Source organism: Balaenoptera borealis (assembly GCF_965194805.1).
Source record: "Balaenoptera borealis genome assembly, chromosome: 8".
Lineage (NCBI taxonomy): Eukaryota > Metazoa > Chordata > Mammalia > Artiodactyla > Balaenopteridae > Balaenoptera > Balaenoptera borealis.
This window is the reverse complement of record NC_138865.1, coordinates 31,139,912-31,164,860: the sequence shown is the minus strand read 5'-3', so window position 1 is coordinate 31,164,860 and position 24,949 is coordinate 31,139,912. Positions and strand designations below refer to the sequence as shown.

General features: G+C 39.9%; 1 protein-coding gene across 9 annotated transcripts in view; it reads right to left on the bottom strand.

The window, feature by feature from the left end:
• LOC309633750 (contactin-associated protein-like 3) overlaps positions 1-24,949 on the bottom strand; it is an 87,043-nt gene that overhangs the window by 23,456 nt on the left and 38,638 nt on the right. For 5 of the 9 annotated variants that reach the window (XM_082403004.1, XM_082403002.1, XM_082403003.1 and 2 more), the window contains exon 3: positions 22,502-22,695. In XM_082403004.1, coding sequence (XP_082259130.1) covers positions 22,502-22,695 — 194 coding nt within the window. The other 4 variants (XM_082403006.1, XM_082403008.1, XM_082403009.1 and 1 more) reach the window with 4 other exon arrangements.

Genomic DNA, 24,949 nt, shown 5'->3' with positions numbered 1-24,949 from the left:
ATGAAAATGAAAGCACAGCTTACCAAAACTCATGGGATGCAGGGAAAGCAGTACTTAGAGGAAAATATAATGTAAAAGCTTACATTGAAACAGAAGAAACATATCACAATCAGCCACCTAACCTTACACTTTAAGGGACTAGAAAAAGAAGAACAAATTAAATTGAAAGCTCAAAGAAGGAAGGAAATAATAAAGATTAGAGCAGAGATAAACAAAGAGAGACTAGAAAAACAATAGAAAAAATCCATGAAACCAAGAGTCGGTTCTCTGAAAATCAACAAAATTGACAAATCTTTAGCTAGATTGACTAAGGAAAATAAAAAAAAGACGACTCAAATAATTGAAATCAGAAATAAAGGCAAAGACATTGCTACATATTTAACAGAAATAAAAGGATTATAAGAGATTACTATGAACTGTACACTAAAAAACTGGATAATCCAGGTGAAATGGATGAATTCCTAGAAACACATAACTTACCAAAACTAAATCAAAAAGAAACAGAAAATTTGAATAGACCTAGTAAGGAGATTTAATTGGTAACCAAAAGTTTCCTGGCAAAGAAAAGCCTTGGACCAGATGACTTCATGGATGAATTCTACCAAATATTTAGAAGAACTAAGAAGAACCAACACCAATCCTCTCAAACTCTTACAAAACTTAAAGGAGAAGGAACACTCTCTAACTCATTCTGAGGCCAGCATTTCTCTGATACCAAAGCCACATAGACACTACAAGAAAAGACAACTGTAGACCAACATGCCTTATAAAGAATGATGCAAAAGTCCTCAACAAAATACTGGTAAATCAAATTTAGCAGCATATTAAAAGGATTATGCACCATGACCAAGTGGGATTTATTTCTGGAATGCAAGGGTGGTTCAATATATAGAAAACCAGCAATGTCATATACAGTATTAATGAAATGAAGGGGAAAAGCACAGGATCATCTCAACTGATACAGAAAGAGCACTTGACAAAAGTCAGCACACTTACATGATAAAAGCACTCAAGAGACTAAGAATAGAAGAAACTACCTCCACATAATAAAAAGCCATATATGAAAAACCCACGCTGAACATGATAATTTTTGGTGAAGGTTGAAAGCTTTTCCTCTAAGATCAGGAACAAGACAAGGATGCTAGATTTTGTCACTTCTGTTCAACATAATACTGGAAGTCCTAGCCAGAGAAATTAGGCATGAAAGACATCCAAATTGTAAAGTAAGAAGTAAAATTATCTCTGCAGACAACATGATTTTATAGGTAGAAAACCCTAAAGATCCACCCCCCCCCCCCAAAATTGTTAGAACTAATCAGGGAACAATGTTTCGGGATACAAAATCAATACCCAAAAATCAGTTGCAATTCAATACACTAGTAAGGAACAATCCAAAAATAAAATTAAGAAAGCAATTCCATTTACAACATTATCAAAAAGAATAAAATACTTTGGAATAAGCTTAGTCAAGGAGGCAAAAGACTTGTACTCTGAAAACTACAAAACATTGCTAAAAGAAATTAAGGACACAAATAAATGGAAAACCATTCTGTGTTCATGGATTAGAAAACTTAATATTTTTAAGATGTCAATGTTTCACAAAGTGATCTACAAATCATTTTCAACAAGGGTACCATGTATTCAGAAAGGACAGTCTTTTCAACAATTGGTGCTGGGAAAATTGGATATTCACATGTAAAGGAATAAAATTGGACCCTTACCTTACACCATATACAAAAATTAACTTGAAATGGATCAAAGTCCTAAACATAAGACCTAAAACTATAAAACACTTAGAAGAAAACATAGTATAAAAATTTCATCACATTGGATTTGGCAATGATTTCTTGGATATGAAACCAAAAGTACAGACAACATAAGCCAAAATAGATAACAATATAACATATAGCTATAAATGCTTACATTGAAAAAGAAGAAATATCAAAACATAACAACAGAATTTAAAACTTGGATACATCAAAGAACATTATCAACAGAGTGAAAAAGGCAACCAATGGCACAACAGAAAATATTTGCAAATCATATATATGATAAGGGGTTCATATCCAGAATATATAAAGAACCTTGTACATCTCAACAACAAAAAAATCAATCTGATTTTAAAATGCACAAAGTACTGCAATAAACATTTATCTAAAGAAGATACACAAATGCCCAATAAGCATAGAAAAAGATGTTTGTTAGGGAAATACAAATCAAAACCATAGTAAGATACTACTTCACTCCCTTTAGATTGGCTATTTTTTTTTTTAATGGAAAATAAGATGTGTCGGCAAGGATATATAGGAAACTTCGTGCACTGCTGGTAGGAGTGTAAAACAGTGCAGCCACTTGCAAGACCGTTATGGCAGTTCTTCAAAAAATTAAAAATAGAATTACCATATGATCCAGCCATTTCACTTCTGGGTATATATCCAAAAAAGTTGAAAGAAGGGTCTCAAGGAGATATCTGTACACTCATGTTCACAGCAACATTATCCACCATAGCCAAAAGGTGGAAACAATCCAAATATCTACCAACAGATGAATGGATTAAAAAAATCTGGGATATACATACAGTGGAATATTATTCAGCCTTAAAATGAAGGAAATTCTGACACATGCCACAGAATGGATGACCCTTGAAAACATTAAGTGAAATAAGCTAGTTACAAAACAACAAAAATTATATGATTCCACTTATATGAGGTATCTATTCAAATTTATAAAGCCAGTAAAATGGTGATTGCCAGCGCCTGGAGAAAGAAAGGAAATGGGGAGTTAGTTTTTAATGGGTAGCAAGTTTCAGTTTGGGACGATGAAAGAAGTTCTGATGGATGCACTTGGAGGGCATTGTGCTGAATGAAAGGAGTCAGACAGAGAAAGACAAACACTGTATGATATTACTTACACGTGGAATCTAAAACCTATAACAAACTAGTGAATATAACAAAAAAGAAGCAGACTCACAGATACAGAGAACAAACTAGTGGTTACCGGGGGGAGGGGGGCAAAAAAAGGGTGGGGAGTGGGAGGTACAAGCTATTGGGTGTAAGAGAGGCTGCAAGGACGCATTGTACGACACGAAGAATAGAGCCAATATTTTGTAATCACTGAAAATGGAGTGTAACCTTTAACAATTGTATACAAAATATACACAGTAAATATTAGTTGTTTTACCTCTCAAAAAAATTCTGAAGATGAATAGTGGGGTGATAGTGACACAACAATGTGAGTGTACTTAATGCCACTTAAAATACTTCAAAGGGTAAATTATATGTTATGTATATTTTACCACAAGAAAAATTTAAACAAAGTAAAAGTGCATTTTCATTTAGGTGAAATGTTAGCAATGAGACCCAGACTGATACAATGAGAAACAGAAAGTTTCCTGCCTATGAACTCCCTGTGGTAATGGGAAACTCTACTCGTCCCAGCCACTGCTGCAGATTTCCTGGGCACTCTGGGTGGGTGCCACCACGCCCACCCTCAATTTCATGTCAGTGACACAAAGCCCATTGCGACTGTACCTTGTTTGGTGTCACGCGGTGGCAGGACAGGATAGAATTTCTCAGTTCTTACCAGGGAATATAGTCATCATCAACTTCACACAGTGAGAGTCTCAAATTGCCCACAATCTTATCTAGCTCTTGCCAGCAGGAACACCTTTTTAATTTAAGGTAATGAACTCTGAATCATTAATACAAATCAAGAGCTGAACGACGGAAAGTTACACACCCATGATTCAATCAAGATAAATGCCGAGAGGCCACGTGCTCCCACCCCCTGTGATTCGGATGCTTATATTACCCAGCTATGATGAGCGAGCCAGTTCTGACTGAAACTGCTTCCCACTGAAAACGGGTAGCGGAAAGTCTCCCAGGAGATTGTCTGTTAGGCAGCTTCCCCACTGTTTCTTGGGGAACACAGTGCGGTAAATAGATCATCTCAGGGGGCTGTCAAATAGACAAAACAGGAGTGAAGGTAACAAAAGCAGCCCTTAGCTAACAACGTAAACTGGCATTAAGAAGAAGAAAATGGTGATTGAAAGAAAAGTGTTACTTGAAAGTAATAAAGCCAAAATCAGGAGAAAAAAGCAGAAAGCAAAACCAAAGTAAGTGTAAATGAGAAAATACATTAAAATGAAATTTGAAAATGACCTAACAACTTTCTAATAGAGAGAAGTGAATCCAGTCAAGCTCTTCAGGCTCCAACCTGGAGGCAGGTAAAGTGAGGTGTGAACAATCAAGGCCACTTGCTTCTGTTCTGCAGGTGACAGCTGAGCTAGGACCCTTACCTGTGCACCTCTCCCCTGCATCCTCCTTTCATCCTTCCTCCCCTTCCCTGGTTGATTCTTGGCCTAAGGTAGTTCTTGAGGACCAAGCATTGGGTTCAGATTGATTTAGGGAATAATATACATCTTGATGCATCTTGAGGGCTTCCTATGACTGAGGAAAGGACCAGTAAAGGACAAAGACTCAGGAAAAACTGATGCTCAGAGAGGTTGTGTCCAGATAAGAGGGCAGAAAAGCAAAGCCTGGCCTGGAACTGCTCTGTCTCTCATTTCCCTGAACCAAGACGCCCCAGGTCCTGAGCTGAGCAAGTCCACACCCCTTTATGAAGCAGGGAATGCGTTTTGTCCAACGCTGAACTCCTCATCGCTGGCTTCCAAACCTGGCAGGAACATCTGTGTCTATTCTACATCTCATTCCCAGTAGGGAGACAGAATTCACAAAGGCACCAAACAATCCAGCATCTTTGTTTCTATGTGGAACCTTGAGCAAAGATGGCAGATCCCTAAGAACAGAGCCACAGCCTGGGCTGGGACAACAGCAAAACCACAGCACATAGGTGTCCATTCAGGATCCTGAGGTCAGCAGTTCTCCAGGTCTTTTCTGACCACTGCCCTTGGGTGCACCCTCACCTCCTAAACCCAGCCCTAAGGTGACCCAGACTTGCCTCTGCCCCACCAAGAACACGATTGCGTTGTAAAGTCTTCCTCCCTCTCATCCTCTCTTTCTTCTGTGTGCTCTGGGAATCTATCTCACTGCACGTAATTAATCATAATAATAAACAGGAAAATAAAGGGCTACTTCAATCATACCTTAGAATATTCCAGAGTAACACAGAAATTGACCATTGTGTAACTCGGAGCCTCAGTTTCTTCGTCTGTAAAATGAAGACACTCATGGAGAAAGATTAAATGATATGATGCACCTGAAATGCTTAACACCATGCCTGGCTCACAATAAACACTCAGTAAATGTCAGACACCAACCACGGTTCTTCACCTTGACACAAACCCCAGCCTCCCTTTCTAGATGCCACTCCTTGTAGTACTCAGGGGTGTTGTTTGCTCATTTTCTCACATTCCATTTGCCATGGTGTCCAGAGCATTTCTTATCAATTTCTCATCAATTCCAGATTAATCTTCTTCTTCCCTTACAAAAAGTGGGCACAACTAACAAAATGAGAAAGTGCCTCTTTTCCTTTACGATAAGCATCGTTTGACTATAGCCACCTCTGTCCTTCCAGGCCACTGTCATGTTCACGTTGAGATATATTGGAGTTCTTACTCCGGAACCTGTGAATGTGAACTTATTTGGATATCTGGTCTTTGCAGAAGTCATCAAGTTAAGATGAGGTCATGACAGTGGACCCTAATCCAATATGACCTGGGTCCTTACAAGAAGAGAAGAGACATGCACAGAGGGAAGATGAAATAAAGACACAGAGGGAGAACACCCCATGACAGTGGAGGCAGAGATTGGAGTGATGATCTACAAGCCAAAGAACTCCAAGAATTACTGACAACATCATAAACTAAGAGAATGACCTGGAAGAGATTCTCCCGAGACCCTTGCCCTGCCCATGCCCTGCCAAGACACTGATTTTGGACTTCCAGCCTCCAGAATTATGAGAGAATAAATTTCTGTTGTTTTAAGCCCCTCAATTTCCAGTACTTTGTTACAGCAGCCCTAGGAAACTCATACAGGGAGAGATTTAATTCCTTTCAGTTTAAAGGTGCCCTGTACTGTTTGACAGGGGAGGGTTTTCAAAAGACCCTAGATATCACAGTCAGGTTCCTTTAATAAGTGACTCATGTATTTATTATTTATTTCATCTAAGGATAGAAAACTTATTGGCGATGTAATTCACTGACCATTTCACTTATTATTACTTGGGTACATATGGATGAAAGAGTGTTGCCACAGTAATTTTGCATTCCATTCTGACGATATTTTTTGGAAACTCTCAAATTTTCTTCCAATATGTAGGAGCTTTTCCTATGTCTGAATTTTCCATCAGTGGGAACTTTAGCTAATAAAGCATTTGCTGCAGCATACACAAGAGCTCCCCAGCGATCTCTTTCCACTGCTCAAGTGATTTTTCTCTTCTCTCTCTTCTCAAAAAGAAGGATACTGAATCATTAAAATGTTCAAAGCTCTGAGAGGAAGATAAGCCATTCAGGTTGAATGATTAAGAACATTAAAAAACACAAAAGAGAAGGCAGGAGTTCAAATCCAAATAAACTTCATTTGTCTAATGCACATCAAATATTATTTATTTTGAACTTCTCTCCCTTGGCCATAGCTGTAGTGTGAGGTTAAGTTCTGGTATTTCCACTACCTGCCCTTCTTTCTTATGCACAGCTCCTTCTAGAAAAATGCCCTGACCTTCGACTCTTCTTCAAAACTGCTCTTCCTTAGCTCTTAACTGATCCCTCCTCAAGGACAAAGTGAAAGGTAGAGTATGCCAATAAAATAAGCAGAGGTTTTCAAGCATACCACAGGGTAATTGGGAAAATGACTGGAAGATGAGTCATGTGCTTCAGGTCCGGAGCTCACCCTATAGGTATTTAGGGTGCATGGCAGACAGATGCACTCCTGTCCATGCATCCAAACCAATGTAATATAATCTCAGAGACAGCTTATCCTTTTATTTTATTTTTTTTAAATTGAACTGATTGATTTTATCCTTTTTTTTTTTTTATAAATTTATTTATTTATTTTTGGCTGTGTTGGGTCTTCGTTTCTGTGCGAGGGCTCTCTCCAGTTGCGGTGAGCTGGGGCCATTCTTCATCGCGGTGCGTGGGCCTCTCACCATCGCGGAGCACAGGCTCCAGACGCACAGGCTCAGTAGTTGTGGCTCACGGGCCCAGTTGCTCCGCAGCATGTGGGATCCTCCCAGACCAGGGCTCGAACCCGTGTCCCCTGCATTGGCAGGCAGATTCTCAACCACTGCGCCACCAGGGAAGCCCTAGCTTACCCTTATATATGCCAGAAGAAAGCCACCTCACCATAAAACTCTTAGAAGAGAACATAGGCAAAACAATCTCTGAAGTAAATAGTACCAATGTTTTCTTAGGTCAGTGTCCCAAGGCAATAGAAATAAAAGCAAAAGTAAACAAATGGGACCTAATCAAACATACAAGCTTTTGTACAGTAAAGGAAACTATAAACAAAATGAAAAGACAACATACGGACTGGGAGAAAATATTTGCAAATGATGCAACCAACAAGGGCTTGATTTCCAAAATATACAAACAGCTCATACAACTCAATAACAACAACAACAACAAAACCCAATTGAAAAATGGGCAGAAAACCTAAATAGACATGTCTCCAAAGAAGACAAACAAATGGCCAACATGCACATGAAAAGATGTTCAACACTGCTAATTGTCAGAGAAATGCAAATCAAAACTACAATGAGGTACCACCTCACACCAGTCAGAATGGCCATCATTAAAAAGTCTACAAATAACAAATTCTGGAGAGGGTATGGAGAAAAGGGAACCCTCCTACACTGTTGCTGGGAATGTAAACTGGTGCAGCCACTCTGGAAAACAGTATGGAGGTTCCTCAAAAAACTAAAAATAGAGTTGCCATATGATCCTGCAATCCCCCTCCTGGGCATATATCAAGAGAAAACTATAATTAGAAAAGATACATGCACCCCAATGTTCATTACAACACTATTTACAATAGTCAAGACATGGAAACAACCTAAATCTCTATCGACAGATGAATGGATAAAGAAGACGTGGTACACATATGCAGTGGAATACTACTCAGCCATAAAAAGCATGAAATAATGCCATTTGCAGCAACACAGATGGACCTAGAGATTATCATATTAAGTGAAGTAAGTCAGACAGAGAAAAAGAAATATCAGATGTTATCACTTCTATGTGGAATCTAAAATACAACACAAATGAATTTATCTAGGAAACAGAAACAGACTCACAGACATAGAGAACAGACTTGAAGTTGCCAAGAGTGAGGAGGGCTGGGGGAGAGATGGATTGGGAGTTTGGGATTAGCAGATGCAAACTGTTATATATAGAATGGATAGACAACTAGGTCCTACTGTATAGCACAGGGAACTATATTCAATATCCTGTGATAAAACATAATGGAAAAGAATATGAAAAAGAATGTGTATATATACATAACTGAATCACTTTGCTGCATGGCAGAAATGAACACATTGTAAATCAACTATATTTCAATAAAATTAATTTTTAAAAAAGAAGAAAGTCACCCAACAAGGTTTTTCTTAAGTTGAAATAGTACTTACTCTTATCTATATCATCTAAAAGCCTGTATTAGGAATATATTCACTGTGGAAATGACTTAGAATCTACTTACATGAAGGAAACTTAAGTCTAAATCCCAATGTGAGCTGAAAATCTCAAGTAAGTAATGAGCATATTTTTATATTTTTTATGTTTAATAAAAAGGCCATATAAATGGTTTGACTTCTAACAGTTAGTACACAGATCTTATATTTGACATAATTTAGGTCGAGTGTATAATCTGGGAAACAAGATCAGCACAAAAGCACCATGAAAGAGAAAAGACGATAACTGAAAGCATTCCAAACACCAGCACAGAGAGACTGAGCGTCGTATAGTTCATGGTCATCCAGAAAGACATCTGAGAAATGGCACCATTTTGGAAGCTGTTCACGTGGCAGAGACACGGCTTAGTGAATACTGCCTCGGTTTCCCATGAACCTCCCTATGTGCTACAGGTAATGCAAAGGGTCCAGGACGGATGATGCTGCAGGCAGTGGGCTGCCTTAGAGGATCAAGCACCACGCTCGGGGGATTCACTGCTCTTGTAATGAGAAGATGCAGACCTGCTCCTTGCCTGGGGGAGGCTGGCCTCTCATCTCTCAGGACTGCTGTTTCTCTAGCACACCCTGAGAATGACCTGGATAAAATGCAGCTAGAGCCTTCACTCTTAGCCTATCTAGAAAGAGCACACAAGCACTCAGGGTCCATGTGGATTGCATCTCCCCACATATCTTGAGGCTATTTCAGTGGGTAAGGGAACCAAATAAAAACACTATTTAGGGGAGGATGCAGAGAAATTGGAACTCTTGTGGAAATGCAAAATGGTACAGCCACTATAAAAAACAATATGAAGGTTCCTCAAAAAAAGTAAAAATAGAATTAGCATAATAAGCTCCAGCAATTCCTCTGCCGGGTATATGTCCAAAACAACTGAAATCTGGATCTTGAAGGGATATTTGTATACCAATGTTTATCACAGCATTATTCGCAATAGCCAACAGGTGCAAACAACCCAATTGCCCGTAGATGGACGAATAGATCTCTTAGTCCATTCAAGTTGATATAACAAAATACCACAGACTGGGTGGTTTACAAACAATAGAAATTTATTGCTCACAGTTCTAGAGGCTGACAGTCTGAGGTCAGGGTGCCAGTAAGTTTGGGTGAGGGCCCTCTTCTGGGTCTCAGACTTTTTTTTTTTTTTTAATTTAATTTTATTTATTTATTTATTTATGGCTGTGTTGGGTCTTCGTTTCTGTGCGAGGGCTTTCTCTAGTTGCGGCAATTGGGGCCACTCTTCATCACGGTGCGCGGGCCTCTCACTATCGTGGCCTCTCTTGTTGCGGAGCACAGGCTCCAGACACGCAGGCTCAGCAATTGTGGCTCACGGGCCTAGTCGCTCCGCGGCATGTGGGATCTTCCCCGACCAGGGCTCGAACCCGTGTCTCCTGCATTGGCAGGCAGACTCTCATCCACTGCGCCACCAGGGAAGCCCTGGGTCTCAGACTTTTGTTGCATTCTCTCATGTTGGAATCCGGTAGGGATCTCTCTGGAGCCTCTTTATGGGTCACTAAGCCCTTTCTTAGTGGAAGACTTAGTCACTTCCCCAAACCCCCTACCTACTAATACTATCACCTTAAGGGGTTAGGATTTCAACGTATGAATTCTGGTGGGATACAAACATTCAGACCATAGCAACTGATAAACAAAATCTGGGATATACATACAATAGAATATTATGCAGCCCTAAAAAGAAGGAAATTCTGTCCTGTGCTATAATATGGATACTCAAGGACATTATGCTACTTGAAATAAACCATCACGAAAGGACAAATACTGTATGATTTCACTAATATGAAGTATCTAAGGTAGTCAAAATCATTGAAACAGATAGTAGAGAGATGGTTGCCAAGGGCTGAGGGGATGGGGAGGGAAATTTGTGTTTAGTGGGTTTAAGTTTGCTTTACAAGATGAGAAAGATCTAGAGATCTATTCCACAACAACGTGAATATACTTAACACCACTGAACCGTACACTTAAAAATGGTAAGGATGGTAAATTTAATGTTATGTTTTTTTTACCACAATTAAAAAACTATTTTGTATTGCCTTTGCTTTTTTTCCTCTAATCCTTTCAAAACCTGGTATTGAATTGAACAGCAATATACGCATGTAGTTTAAAAATACCATTCATCGCGTACTCATGGCATATCTTTACCCAGAATGAGAAATACTATTAATAATTTATCTTGTATGCTTCCAGAAATAGTCTATATATATTTACATGCACATATACGTATATGTTCATCTTGGAAATTTCTAATGGAAGCACAATAAATACATCCCTTTTCCTAGCTGTAAAAAAAAAATGTTTCTTAAATCTCATTATGAATAAATGCATTTGATAATCTTGTACACATGAAACTTATATAATGTTTTAAACCAGCGTTACCTCAAATAAATAAACAGATCAATTAATTAAATAACCTCATTGTTTTCAAAGGAATGAATTCCATATAATACTATATTATTCCATAAAATGGAGTCTCGTAATTTCTTTGTGTTCACCTATTGACAGAAAACTGGATCTTGACTGTAAACAATGCACTTAGTTTTCTTACAGGCACTTTCTGTGCACCTCTGAGTGTTCCTGTGGGACTAACTCCTAGAAGTGGAATTGTTACTTGGTGTAGACGATATATTGACAGGACGTAAAAGCATTACTCCTTTTGGGCTGTCATCTTCAGCGCTCTAAATAGCGGGTGCTTTTGAGCACTTAAGTTTATAGAAATTGTCCTCCAAGGACGTGCATAATGCTGTGATGAACATGGGTGTACAAACATCTCTTCAAGACGGGAATAAAGACACAGACCTACTAGAGAATGGACTTGAGGATAGGGGGAGGGGGTGGGGTGAGATGTGACAGGGTAAGAGAGTGTCATGGACATATATACACTACCAAATGTAAAATAGATAGCTAGTGGGAAGCAGCCGCATAGCACAGGGAGATCAGCTCGGTGCTTTGTGACCACCTAGAGGGGTGGGATGGGGAGGGTGGGAGGGAGGGAGATGCAAGAGGGAAGAGAAATGGGAACATATTGTATATGTATAACTGATTCACTTTGTTATAAAGCAGAAGCTAACACACTATTGTAAGGCAATTATACTTCAATAAAGATGTTAAAAAAAAAAAAAAAAAAAAAAAAAAAAAAAAAAGATCCCGCTTTGGGTATATGCTTTGGGCATATCCCCAGCTTATGCCATTTTATGCTCCTACCAGTACTGTCTGAGAGTGCTTGCTTCCCATGCCCTGAGGAAGAGGATCCCCATCCTGTACCATCACTTTATTCACCTCCAACATGAATCCTCTGTACTGTGCTAAGGTGGTTTGAGTGTGGGCCCTGCAGCCAGACAGCTAGGGTTCAAATCCTTGTTACATCACTAACTAGTTCTGTGATTTGAGGATAGTGAACTTGAACTTTTCATGCCTCAGTGTCCTTTTCTGTAAACTGGGCATAAGAGGGCTGTTGTGAGGATGTGTTTAATAAATATGTATAAAGCGCATGAAGCAGTGTCAGGCACTCACTAAGTACTCAGTATAACACTTCTTATTGGTTTAATAGTTTTCTTTAAATTGATTCTCTTTTTAACCTTAGTTTTATGCTAAATACTATGTAATAATATCATAGATCAGATGTATACTATCTATATCTTATTCTGAAAGACATCAAATTACATGCATACATTTAAAATGAAAAGAAAGTTTTTCTAGGACACAGTTTGAAAAGGACTGTCCTAAGCGAGAGTATTAGCAAAGGTTTTGTGGAGTGCAAGTGGGAGAGGTTACATTGTGTCACACTGATGTTGTAATTTTCATTTCTTCATACTGAATCCATACATCATACCTTAAATAGATACAAAGTGGACTAGACCAGGGGTAGGCAACCTAAACCCGGAACCAGCTGGCTGTGTGGCTTTTTAAATAAAGTTTTATTGGAACACTGCCACACTCGTTCATTTACATATTGCTTCTGGCTACTTTCACACAACAGCAGAGTTGAGCAGTCACAACAGAGACTGCATGGTCTACAAAACCAAAACTATTTATTATCTGTCCCTTTATAGAGAAAGTTGGCTGGCCCCTGGTCTAAACCAATATTTCTCTCTGAGACCCTTAAACATGCTTGAACAGCATCCAGCTTCTCAACTGCTGCCCTAATCTTAGCCACTCTGAAAGTTTGAGGTTTGCTGATCAGAAATTCTCAACATCTCAGAGTTTTGAGACTGTGATATTAATATTAAAAAAAGTACTCAAAGCCTGTCTTCCTGTTTTGCAAAATTTTAAACTTTCATCATTGCTTTTGTCTATACAAATATATAAAATGTGGTCTGCATCAAAGGCAGAAAATTGTTCTAAGTGTTAAGTGGCATAGGACTGCAGAGTGCAGAAACCACAGGAGTTATCAAGGGCTGTGAACACAGCAGTGCTCCAAACACTCCACCTCTGCTGGGGGCCATTTTCGCAAGATCCCAATTAGTTTGGTACCAAACCACTTGAGTCTTTTATGTCAAAACAACAGACCCAGGAAATCACCCATGAATAGCCTGAAGTACATACCATATCTGTGCCTTCTGTACATTTACATTATGTGTGCAAATTGTAGAATTTGTAGACTTTGACTGTCGTTCCCTATGAGACCCACTATTAGTACAACATCCTATGAGGCTAAGCTGCCAGAACTGCAGTCACGAGGAAGAATTTCCATGAAACCCTGGTGAGATGCTCCCTGGGCTCTCCTGCCTTCCACCTTCCCAAAACTTGGCTCTGCAGCACTTCCTTTCAATGAGTCTGCTGCCGGAGCACCTTTTTTGGTAAAAATTCACTTTTTCCATCATTTACTTTTCTTGATCAAAAACAATACTTTTGCCATCTCCCAAATGAATAAAAAAGTCTACATCTAAAGCTATTTCCCCCACAACTCTGCCATACTCTGTTCATATTACTGTTTAAGATTTACCTTTTTCATAAAATATATCCTAATTTCCATATATCTCTAATAACACCACTTCTGGAACTACTTCATTCCAGGAAAAGTAAAACTGTAATTTGTAAGATGTCTCAAGAGTTGCTATTTATCCTGCTGCATATTTAAAATTCTACTCACCACCACACCCCTCGCTCCCAACCTGATAACACCTGGCAATTCAAATGAGCAAAATCGTTACTTTTGCAAAGCAATAAAGTAGGTACAAAGGATATCGGGATAAACAAGCTGTAGTCCCTGATGCCAGAATTGATGTGAAATAAGCACGAGGTGAATAAATATGGCAAAAGAAAAGTAATACTTGAGAAATAAAAATGAACAATCCTAGGAGTAGAAAAAGAAGGGCGTGTCTACACAATTTTAGTACAGAGTAAAAGGGATTTGAGTGAAGGTTTTCAAGTTGGGAAGGATTGTAATCGACAAATGGAAGGAAGGACGCTCTACACCCACCGAATGCAGCTGGCCCTGGCAAGAGGCAGTTGTTACTGGATCCTGGGTTTCCAGGGACCCATCGGCTACTTTGTGGTAGCAGCTCAGGTGTCTCATTCACTTCTCTGCCTCAACCTTTTCAGCTGCTCTGAGAGTTTTCGACAGACCAAATCCAGCTTTTATCTCTATTGTCACTGAGACCTGCAATGAAGGGCAAATGGAACCACCTCTCTCTCAGGTTCAGTAGGGCATCGTCCTTGTACAACTTTGTGGGGAAGAAGTGTTAAGCCTCTTGTTACACTTAGGCTTGGCACCAAAAGGCTCCCATCACACAAGCAGCATCACACAGTTGGCTAAGTTTTAACTTAACTAACCATCTGGGTTGAGGTCTGTTTGAGAACAGCAACTTTTCCTTAACTCAATCTAACAACTCCTTATTGAGAATCTGTTATAGGCCTGGCCCTCTGAGGAGATTAATCCCTGACCTAATGGCTCTCAGAGCCCAGAAGGGGGAGACATGTACAGAAAATTCAACTGTGGTCCACAATGGTAAGTGCAATCAACAAGACTGTCCATGGTACAAAGTCACTGCCTCGGGGATCAATGCGCTTGACGTAATGAGGTGAATGGTTAGGAAGGAGAGGGCCGTGTCCCTGACAAGGCCAAGTACATGGAAGAGATCGATACAGAATCATTGAAATGCTGCTCCTATTCTGCCCAAAACCACCCAGTCTCAGAGCCAAACTTGAAATCGGCAAGCCTGGAGCTGGCACAAGCCTCAGACAGCCAAGGCACACTCTGCAGACCCTTCTTTGCAACCTCCTACCTGATGTGGTAGGATGGACCCTTCTTTGCAACCTCCTACCTGATGTGGGGCTTGGCTCTGTTGAGTCATCAACTCATTAGCAATAAATGTATTAACCTAGACCTGAAATAAACCAACATATATTTAAATGACTGAATTAGCAGGAATCTCTGTCAAGAGAATTTCCGCTCCTTCTACCCATAGAGCTTCACACTTAGCAGAGTGTCTGCTTCCTTACATACAAACCCTCCTTATCTCTGAGTCCAGTTTTTCTTATTATGATTTGACACTGTTCTTATCCCTCTTTATTCTGAAACTACACAGTCATATGATCTTTCTATTTATACCAAGTAAACGTAATTCTTTTAAACCTGAATCCAATATTCTTTAGTAATTTGATTATGCAATATTTCAAACATCCCCCCAAAACAGATATGCATGTACTGATAATCTAGATTTATTTTAACAAGGTAAATATTTTGCCATATGTGCATCAGCTCTTTCTCTTAAATAAATGAAGTGGTGCAGGTATAACAAACAGTCCCCTTCCCAACCCCCATGCTTCCAGTATTTCCGTGTCTTTTTTCTGCCCTGCAAATTTGGGGTCACCTTTGTTGCTCTCTTAGAGCACTGTGAGATTGTTGTGAATCTTTCAATACAATATTAATTAGTCTTATTAATTAGTCTACTTGGTGTTCTAGGTTGGAAATGATCTAGAGAAGAACAAAGGTTCAAACGATTTGCTATGTCTATTTTATATTCATTTAAGGACCTACTGCTACCTATTTTTTCAAGGCGAAAGAAATCTATTAAATAGAATTATTTATACTAGAACTTATGTTTATTTCAAGTAATTTCTTTTCTTATTTTTCTCAAATATATTTTGCCAGTCCTCTCCTAGAAGAATGCCTTTTTCACACAAAGGGCCTGCATAGGAAGAAAAATGCACTTAAATTCTAAGTTTAATTCAATGCATTTTGAATAACAATTTCCATCTTAAATTCGTAAAGGATACAACTTCTGAATTAGAGTTCTGATGAATTTTTAATATGAAGAATAAACTCCTAATGAATGCAGAGTATAGCGATTCAGGAAATATTATAGTTCTCAAAGATAGGACTAACTTTAACCACTTGATTGTTATTCACTGATAACAATGAGAAAATACCTGGGCTCCGCCCCCCTAGGTTGGTGACTATCAGGGAGAAAGAGGGTGTCTTGCAGTCAGAGGGCACTGGAGCAAGGTTCCTGAGGCCCTGTTACAGAGAGCATCACCTGTTCAGGCTAACACGTGCGTGGGATAAGCTGCATCCTAGAGCAGGCGGCACAGTCTCCTCTGATCCAGGCAGCTGGAGGATAGTTAAGGGGCAAAACAATTTCCGCCACAGATGGGACTTGGTTCATCCCAGTCAGTGCTTCTCACAATCTAGCTTGTACTGGAATCCCCTGCTCATCTTGTTAAAATGCAGATTCTATTCAATAGGTTGGGGTGGGGGCTGAGATTCCATATTTGTATCAAGATCCCGGGTGATGCTGCTGGTCCGTAGGTTACATGTTGAGTAGCAGGACTCATAGCAATCTAGGTCCTTTAATTCATAGAGAAAAAAGGAAGGCGAGGAGTAGAAAGGTAAGATGTATAAGAAGAGGAAAGCAGAGAAATAGAAAAGAAAGCAAAAGGTCATGGAGAGAGAGTGAAAGAGAGAGAGAGAGAGACAAAGAACAGGAAATTTGATAATATGGCCCTCCCAGCATCCCTCCCTTCTAAGTGCCCCCATTAGGGTGGACATCAAGTCTTTACATGGCCCCACCCCCCAATCCAGGGGCTTCAGTGCTAAGTGTAGGGTGGCCTGGGAGCCGTCCTGATCAGATCAGCTCTTCACAGGTGGTGAGATCTGAGACTCCCCTCAGCCAGAGCCAAGTAAGTCCGAGCATTTCCTCAGATTTTTGAACCAATATAGGAAAATGAATGCCAGAAGCTAATCCACACAAGGCACAGGGCAGGGCTGCCTCTTAGTTACAGCCATTCCAGAGACCCAGCTAAACCCTCCCCTTCTCCGTGTGGTCGGATTCCCAAACTACCTAGACTGATTCAAGTGGATTTTCTAGAATTTGTAACAATACAGATAGAAGAGGGATATAGGGAAAAATGGAGAGAGAAGAGAGAAATAAGGAGAAAAGTATTTAATGATAGGTGAAAAAAATAGATAAGGAAAGAATAGAAGGATAGAGGAGAAGAGGGAGAAATAGTAAGGAGATGAGAATGAAGACAAAGTATTGATAAAATAGAAGAAAAAACACCCAGGAATTGCAGGAGGAAAGGTCCCCATGGCCAATAGGGACCCAGTGGTCCCTGGGCCAGATAAGCCTCAACAGAGGACACCATTGCAGTGGACACCATTAGGCACGGTCTCCCAAGAGGAGAGGTGGGTATTGGCCTGGCTCTCATTGAGTCAGCCCATTGTTCCCAAACAACTGGAACGGCGAGGGAGAAGAGACAGAGTCAGGGCAGGCAGGTGGTCTGGGAAGGACAAGGCTTGCTAGAGGGTCCCAAGAAGACCAAATAGGTGCCCAGGAGGGTGGTGATGGAGCTGCCCCAACACCCCTCTAGAATACTGCCAGCGCTCTAGGCTGCCCACTCACAGACCTCTCCTGCCCACCAGGGATGCTCACAGACCCAGACTCAGAGCAGGACAGTGGTTGGCGCCCACACCTCTCCCCAGCCTGGTCCAGAGGCCCCCAGGGAGCTCAGAGCTCACATTAGCTTGCAGGTAAGAATCCTGGTTCGCAAGGGCTGCCCCACAAAATTCTTGTAATGAATCTCAGAGTCACAGTAGATTGATGTAAGTGTTGGCTGACATATTCTCAGGGAAACAGTAGAAACTCAACATTAGTGAGCTCTGTCAGTGACCACCGATCTGCTGCACTGCTCACTGCACTGCTGGTCTATGATCCTCAGCGTCCTAAGACTCTGGCCACTTCCTGATTTAGTTGGGCTGAAGCTGCAAACTCATCTTCTAAGTCCTATGGACGTTTAGCACCAAGCTTGGTCAAGCCACCTGGTTTACTAAATGACCGATATAAACCATGATTGTTCACATCGTATAGGAAATGCACCCCTTCTAAACTTGTTCAAACAGTGATACTTCTTCCACTACATTTCAAGTGAGGACATTTACTCTGCACATCAAAAGAGTTTGTATGTCCTGAGATGTAGTGCATCCCTTGGTGAGAGATGGTGATGCCTTTTCTGTCATGTAAGACACATGCCTTTATTTCCATTTAAATAAAACCCTTTTGGAATGTATTTCACAGATCTGAGTATTTGTTTAATTTTTTTGGTTATTTTCACATAGAAATCCAGTTCAGCCATGGAAGCAGTCACTCATTAAGAAAAAATATTAAAGTGGAACATATCACCAGTGAAGAACATAATTTCTTTTTTTAAGAAAGTCAATTTGGATAACTAACCTTCAGTAACTGGACCTGCAGTCCTCAAATCCCTTAGTCAAAGACTTGGTGGCCAGCCATGTCTCAATTTCATAATTTTGAGAATTTAGAGAGGTATACCTTGCATGTCACATATTAATTAATATTCCATGGCAAACATGTGGCAAAGCATATGGACAACTTGCCCAAAGTAACATAAGTAAAGATCTTCTGTCTTATTATCATCTCATGTCCATTTTCAGTAAGGAGTTAGGATTGACCTTTTTCTGAGAGTTTTCGGAATTTGGAAAGAGTTAACATGTATTAGCGGACAGAGTTAGCACAGACAGCAGATAGACCCAGAAGAACAAGAAAAGTCACTTAAAATAATTATGACAGGGAGAACATCCACAAAACTTTTAAGGCCAGAGAAGGAGTGCTTGATTTGGACTTTCTTATAAAAGTAGAAGGAGGCTTCCTGAGAAGAAAGCCAATACACAGTCTTTCTTGCTGCTGGGGGTCAAGGTTACATCAGTGAGGCCACAAGCTGGGGACGCTGCTGTGGGTGAGAGCTACACTAGTGATGGCGGGGCAGCAGCCTCTCAGGGGGGACACCTGTGACACACCAACTGCGAGCAGGTGCTCAGATACCCCTGCAACATGACTTCATATGACTCTGGAAAACATCTTCAGATCCAATGAGAAATGTGTTTGCTAGGAAAGGATACCAAATGCAGAAAGAAAAAAAAATCAGAGATGTATAAATACAGTGGGGTGGGCAGAAAGGCCTCAAAGATGTCCAGGCCCTAAAGAAAGGAACTGTGAATATGTTACTTTGCATGGCAAAAGGGACTCTGCAGATGGGATTATGGTTAGGAAGACTGTCCTGGATTACCCAAGTCGATCCAGTCTAACCACAGGAGCCCTTAAAGTAGAGGACTTTCTCCAGCTAGAAGAAGAGGAAATCAGAGAGGTGCAGCAGAAGGAGAACAAGAACAAAGAGCGATTTAAAGACAAAAGGGACTTGACCCGCTGCTGCAAGAACAGGCCACACAGAAAGCATAAGGGATGTGGGAAACCTCTAGAAGCAAAGACCAGCCCCCAGCTGGCAACCTACAGGAGATCAGTGTCTCAGTCCTACACCCACAAGGAAGTGAGTGAGTGTGTATGCAGAAGCATCAGGAGGGCAGTCCTTACTGCTGCCCTCTGAAAGGCCTGCTTGCAAGGCTGGCCCATTCCCAAGACTCTAATGATAAAGGTGGCTTACTGTGCCTAATGTTTGTTCAAACAGTGTGGTTCATACTAATACCTGCCTTCCTTCTGGGAGTCTGGGATTTTGTTACATGCAAGGCAGAGGGTGCCTACATGACCAGCCCCCAGTACATGAGCTCAGCTGGTTGGTAATATTCCATGTGGGTTTCTATAACTCACTGCTGGGCGATTAAGCTAGTCCCGTATGACTTCCCTGGGAGAGGACTGTAGAAACCTGGACCTGATTTCCTCTGCGCTTCACCCCAAGCACCCTCTTCCTTTGCTCATTTTGCTCTGTGTCCTTTCACTGTGCTAAATCATAGCTGTATGACTACACACTGGTCCTGTGAATCCTCCCAGCAAATCATGGAACCTGGGGAAGGTTCTGGGAATCTCCAGACACCTTGAAGGACAAGTCTTCCCCAGAGCCTCCAGGAAAAATGCCTTAAGCAGAGAACCCAGCCAGGTCTACTGTACTTTAGACCTACAGAACTATGACATAATAACTCTGTCTTGTATTAGGTCACTAAATCCATGAAAATGTGTTAAAGCAGTGATAGGAAATTAAGTAAATGGCACCATGAATAAACATATTACTTTCACTAATGAAGAGTATAATATCTCAAGGACATTTTTTAAAATCTTAAATTCATTCTCAAGTTAACATCAGCAATTCATATCTAAAACAACCACGTGAAGAAGGGGTAGAACCTCTGGTAAGGTGTATGGTTGATTTTTAAGAGCAGCTGACATTTTGTGAGAGGTCTGGAAAGCAGCCAAACCAGCCCAATCTTTTTAAAGAAACTGTGAGGATAATGTCAGAATCATCCACTAGTGTGATTTACTGCTGTCAATGCCAGTTGTGTATAGTCGGGCCCAGATTAGGAGATGAATTCACTTAACCCACGGTGGTGCACGCAGAAGATGTGAGGATCTTCCACTCATTCGTTTTAATTCAGCAAACATTTACCAACGTGCTCGGCCCCAGGCACCATGAAGTGCTGGGGACACAGGGAGGGATGCAAGCTCAGCAGGAGTGTAAGGCAGGCCACTTTACCCATGTTTATTGTGTGATAGGATGGATAGGATTGAGGGGTCCACTTCTGTCCTCACCTGCATGATCTAGGGTTAATAATGCCACTATATTCTTGACCCTACTTCCCCAAGGGTGCCTGACCTTTAAAGAAATCAGCAGAGGGTGATGCTTACATATGATTCCTCTCCAACCTGCTTAACTAAAAACAAGAACTGTTAGAGTTGCTCAATCAAATGGGATTGGAGCGGGGCGAAAATATGAACCTTAATTAATACAATGAAGAATAAGTAGGCATTAACTATTAGTTAACTAATTTTGAAAAATAATATTTAAGTTTGAACAAAAGTTCTCTATGTAAGTAGATGTTTCATTAAGCTTTAACTCACTTAAGCAATATTGACCTTAACCCTGCTTTGGACTTGGTGTTCTTAGAATAAGCACAACATTAATATCTGCTTCGGATCATACACATGGCAATTACTTGTTTGGAAACCTTAGGTCAGCCAGCCCTAAAAACACTCACATAGCCCTTCCCACTTTGTTGTTTTATCTAGTATTAGACAACTAACTAGTTTTTCTTGATTCAATTTGCATCAACATTTATTGACTAACTAATAAAAGCTCCAGGGATAAGAAATTAAGTAGACCACAACCTATTAAGTTATAATAAGTTACAGAGTTCTAAGGAAATTCAAATGAGGGCCGTTTGTTACACAACGAATATTATCATTGTGTTGCCTGTTAGTTTTATAGATAAGCTATGTGCTAAGACATAACGGCTTTTTAGCTGACAATTGTCTTCTAACTCTGACAATTAAGAAAAAAAATTTCTTAAGTTATACAACATTCTTAGCCTAAATTAAATGGAAGATACACTGTGTATTTTTTATTGTGGTAAGATATACATAACAAAAAGTTTAGCATTTTAGCCACTTTTAAGTGTACAGTTCTGGACATTAACATTCACATTGTTGTGCAAACATCACCACCTTCCATCTCAAGAACATTTTCATCTTCTCAAACTGAAACTTTGTCTCCATTAAAACACTTACAGTCCATTACTCCCTTCCCCTGGCTCTTGGCAACCATCTAAATTATATTTTTAAGAAGAAGGAAAAAGTAATTTCTTCTCCACCTGATGAATCTTCTTCAGGCCACACCCCATCAGCCAATTGCAAACCTGCTGCAGACCTTTACAACACTCTACTTTTAGAGCTTCTCATTCAGAGCAGACTGTGATTTAAAGATATGAAATGCTAAATAAAGAATAAATTACATAAATTTTAATATTCAAAAAGTTAAGCAAACAAAATTTAATTCTTCTAAAAGAAGCATGGATATGTAATCAGAAGTAGGAACTATGTCACTGATGTAAAATAGTTATGATTCCAAAGAATCCTAGGGATCTATCGTCCATAAATTACAAGGGGCCACATGGTGCCCAAGTTCCTGTTGGAGCAGGAACTCAACATATCCCTCAACAAGTCCTCCACAGAGAGACTCTCCATTACATCTATTTTTACGTGTTCAGGGTCTTTCAGGAATTTCAGTTTATCAGAGGGCACAGAGAAAATGAATTCGCTTTATTTAAAAATGCTGAGGCAATATAAACTATTGTGTTTGTTATCAAACAAAAATAAAATCAGTCGTATGTGACTTATTTATTCCTTAGACTTCACACTATTTAAAGGAAGAATGGGAAGACATTTTCAATATTTCGCTACATTATAAAATTGTTTTACTTATTTCATAAATTAGCCATGGACGGTGTCTTCTGGAACGTCACATGTGGCTTACATTCAGTGGAAACACTTTCAAGTAACTTAGGAGGCTCTGGTTCTATACTTGATCTGACAGATGGGCAGCAACATGCAGTAACTGGCATAATTCATACTCCGACAGACTGCTTTTCAATAAAGCACATACCCAGATGCTTTCCTCTCGTCGATATTGCTTCCAGTTCCTCCCGCCATCGCTGAACATCAGGAGGTAGCTGGTCACCCAGTCGGAGCTCCCGTGTCCTCCCTGGGTGGCCACAGCTGTGACCTCCATTCTTTCTCCAAGGTCAATCTGCAGCCACTGGTATTTATTTGACACCAGGGGAGACCAGCCACCAGCTCCTTTTTGTGGGAATAAAAAGAAGAAAACCGGTAAAGACAGAGAAATCTTTGAAATCTATATTAACCTGTAAGAATGGGGTCATAAATAAGATTTATGAAAATCATAGTTTCAAATTCTGCATTATATAATGCCCCAGAATTATACAAACACACTCACATACACACACACAAACACAAAATAAAAACACAGGTTAAATGTAAATGGATGAAGCCTATATTAATTGTTTTGTTTCTTAGTTCATAACCCCTGACTCTCTGGTATTGGGGTGTCCCGCTAAGTGAAATTGCTTAATGTAATAGGTGGACAACTAAACACCATGCCATTACATCAGTGCTTGGAACTAGTGTCGTTACTGGCTTCAATGCATGACTTGCCCTTTGTTGGACATAAACAAAGGGCAAACTTTCCTCTGTTGGAAAATAACAAACTTTCCTTTGTTAGAAAATAAAGCTAGAAAACCTTAATTGTGGATTCCCAGCATGAGGAAGTACAATGTTGAATGTTGGGATAACAAAGAGGGCTATGGCATAGCCCTACACTCATGGTGCTTACAGACTCATAAGAGAAGCAGACATTTCAAAGAACAATTTGAAATGCAATATGGGAGGGGTGGATGTGAAAGTGATTTCTGTGCAGGGAGGGAGAGTTCTAAAAAGTCAGCAAGGAGGGTGAGCGAGAACCCAGAGGAAGTGAATGGGGAGGAGTTTCTCAGGTATTCAAGACAATAGGCGCAGAGTGGAAATTACTGTGCTTTGTTTTCTCCAGTGCCTGTGAGACACCGAAGAATTAGGGATACCTGTGAATGTATTATTGATATATTTTGTTCTTCTAGTTTAACAGAAACATGAGTTTTGAATTTGGATTTAGATGTCATATTAAATTTTCTGAATTTAAATTATTATGCAATATAAAAATTGGGAAACAGGTTTGAAATGCATTCTGGAACTGATATTTTGCTAATTATCCATGTCTAGAAAACACAGTGTCATGTAAACAGTCCTTAACACAAAAAAACTAGCTTTAAAAACAATTTTCCCCATTGTCCTGACATCTAATTGGAGGCTCTCATAATAAGGTCTGACACTTTAGACAACATTTATTATCTTTTTTATTAGGGGCTATTATTAACATCCATGTCCTGTTTACAAAAGCTGTTACGACCAAGTACATGTCAGGAGGTGTGTGACATGGTTACAAGACAGCTCAAAGGAAAATGGAAGTGGAGCGCTTACATCAGGGTGTGGAGGTGAAACTAGCAAGTGGGCACATCTGTTGCTTCACTATGTCCTCTGCTAACGGCACTACGTGTATAACCCTTAGCAAAATTGAAAGCTTACAAATTCTTTAAAACTCAAATTCTTTCTAAGATTTCCTCATTTCCTGCAATCTTTATTCCAAAATTCCAAAATTTCCTCTCAACCACAAGCACAATGTCTTTTCCTTTGATCCACATCTTAAACATGCCACAACTCTGGCTGTTCTGTAATGCATTATTAAACTTTTTATTTTGAAATAATTTCAGATTTACAAACGAGTTGCAAAGATGGGATAGGGAGTTCCTGTCTACTTTTTACTCAGTGTGTCCTAATGTTAATATCTGACATCACCATGGTATTTTGATCAAAACTAAGCTATTAACACTGGTACAATGGTAACAAAATGACAAACTTTCTTTTGATGTCTCCAGTTTTTCCACTAACTAACTCCCTTTTTCTGTTCCAGAACCCCACATTGCATCTAGTCACCTTGTCTCCTTAGTGTCTTCCAACCTGTGATAGTTTTCAGTCTTTCTTTGTCTTTAATAACAAGATTGATCACCACCCAACACCTCCCTGCTACTTCTACTGATTTGTGCAAAGGTCCCATCTAATGTTTGATGAATGATAAGTCCTTCTGGGTTCTAGCTGAGGGTTAACTAACAGTCCCAAGTAACATTACTCTGCAACTGCCTGTAATTTTATAATAATTGCCAAAAGAAGGCAGAAATTAGGTGTTGGCTTTTAGCTGATCACTTTAACTTAAAGGTTCTACATTTGAAGTTTTATATGAATCAGTTTCAATCTCTGAGAAACTGCTAAATGTCCTGTATTCTTAGTACCAAGGTTGTAAAGAATGTACTGAAGATACTTCTTCTTTTTGCATTTCACAATCTTTCTCTGTCATCTTTAATCTCTCTTGAAGCGGGAAGTATCATCAACACGGGTACCACATGGACAGAAATGCAACAGAGTAAAAAGCGTCAGCATGCTTCCA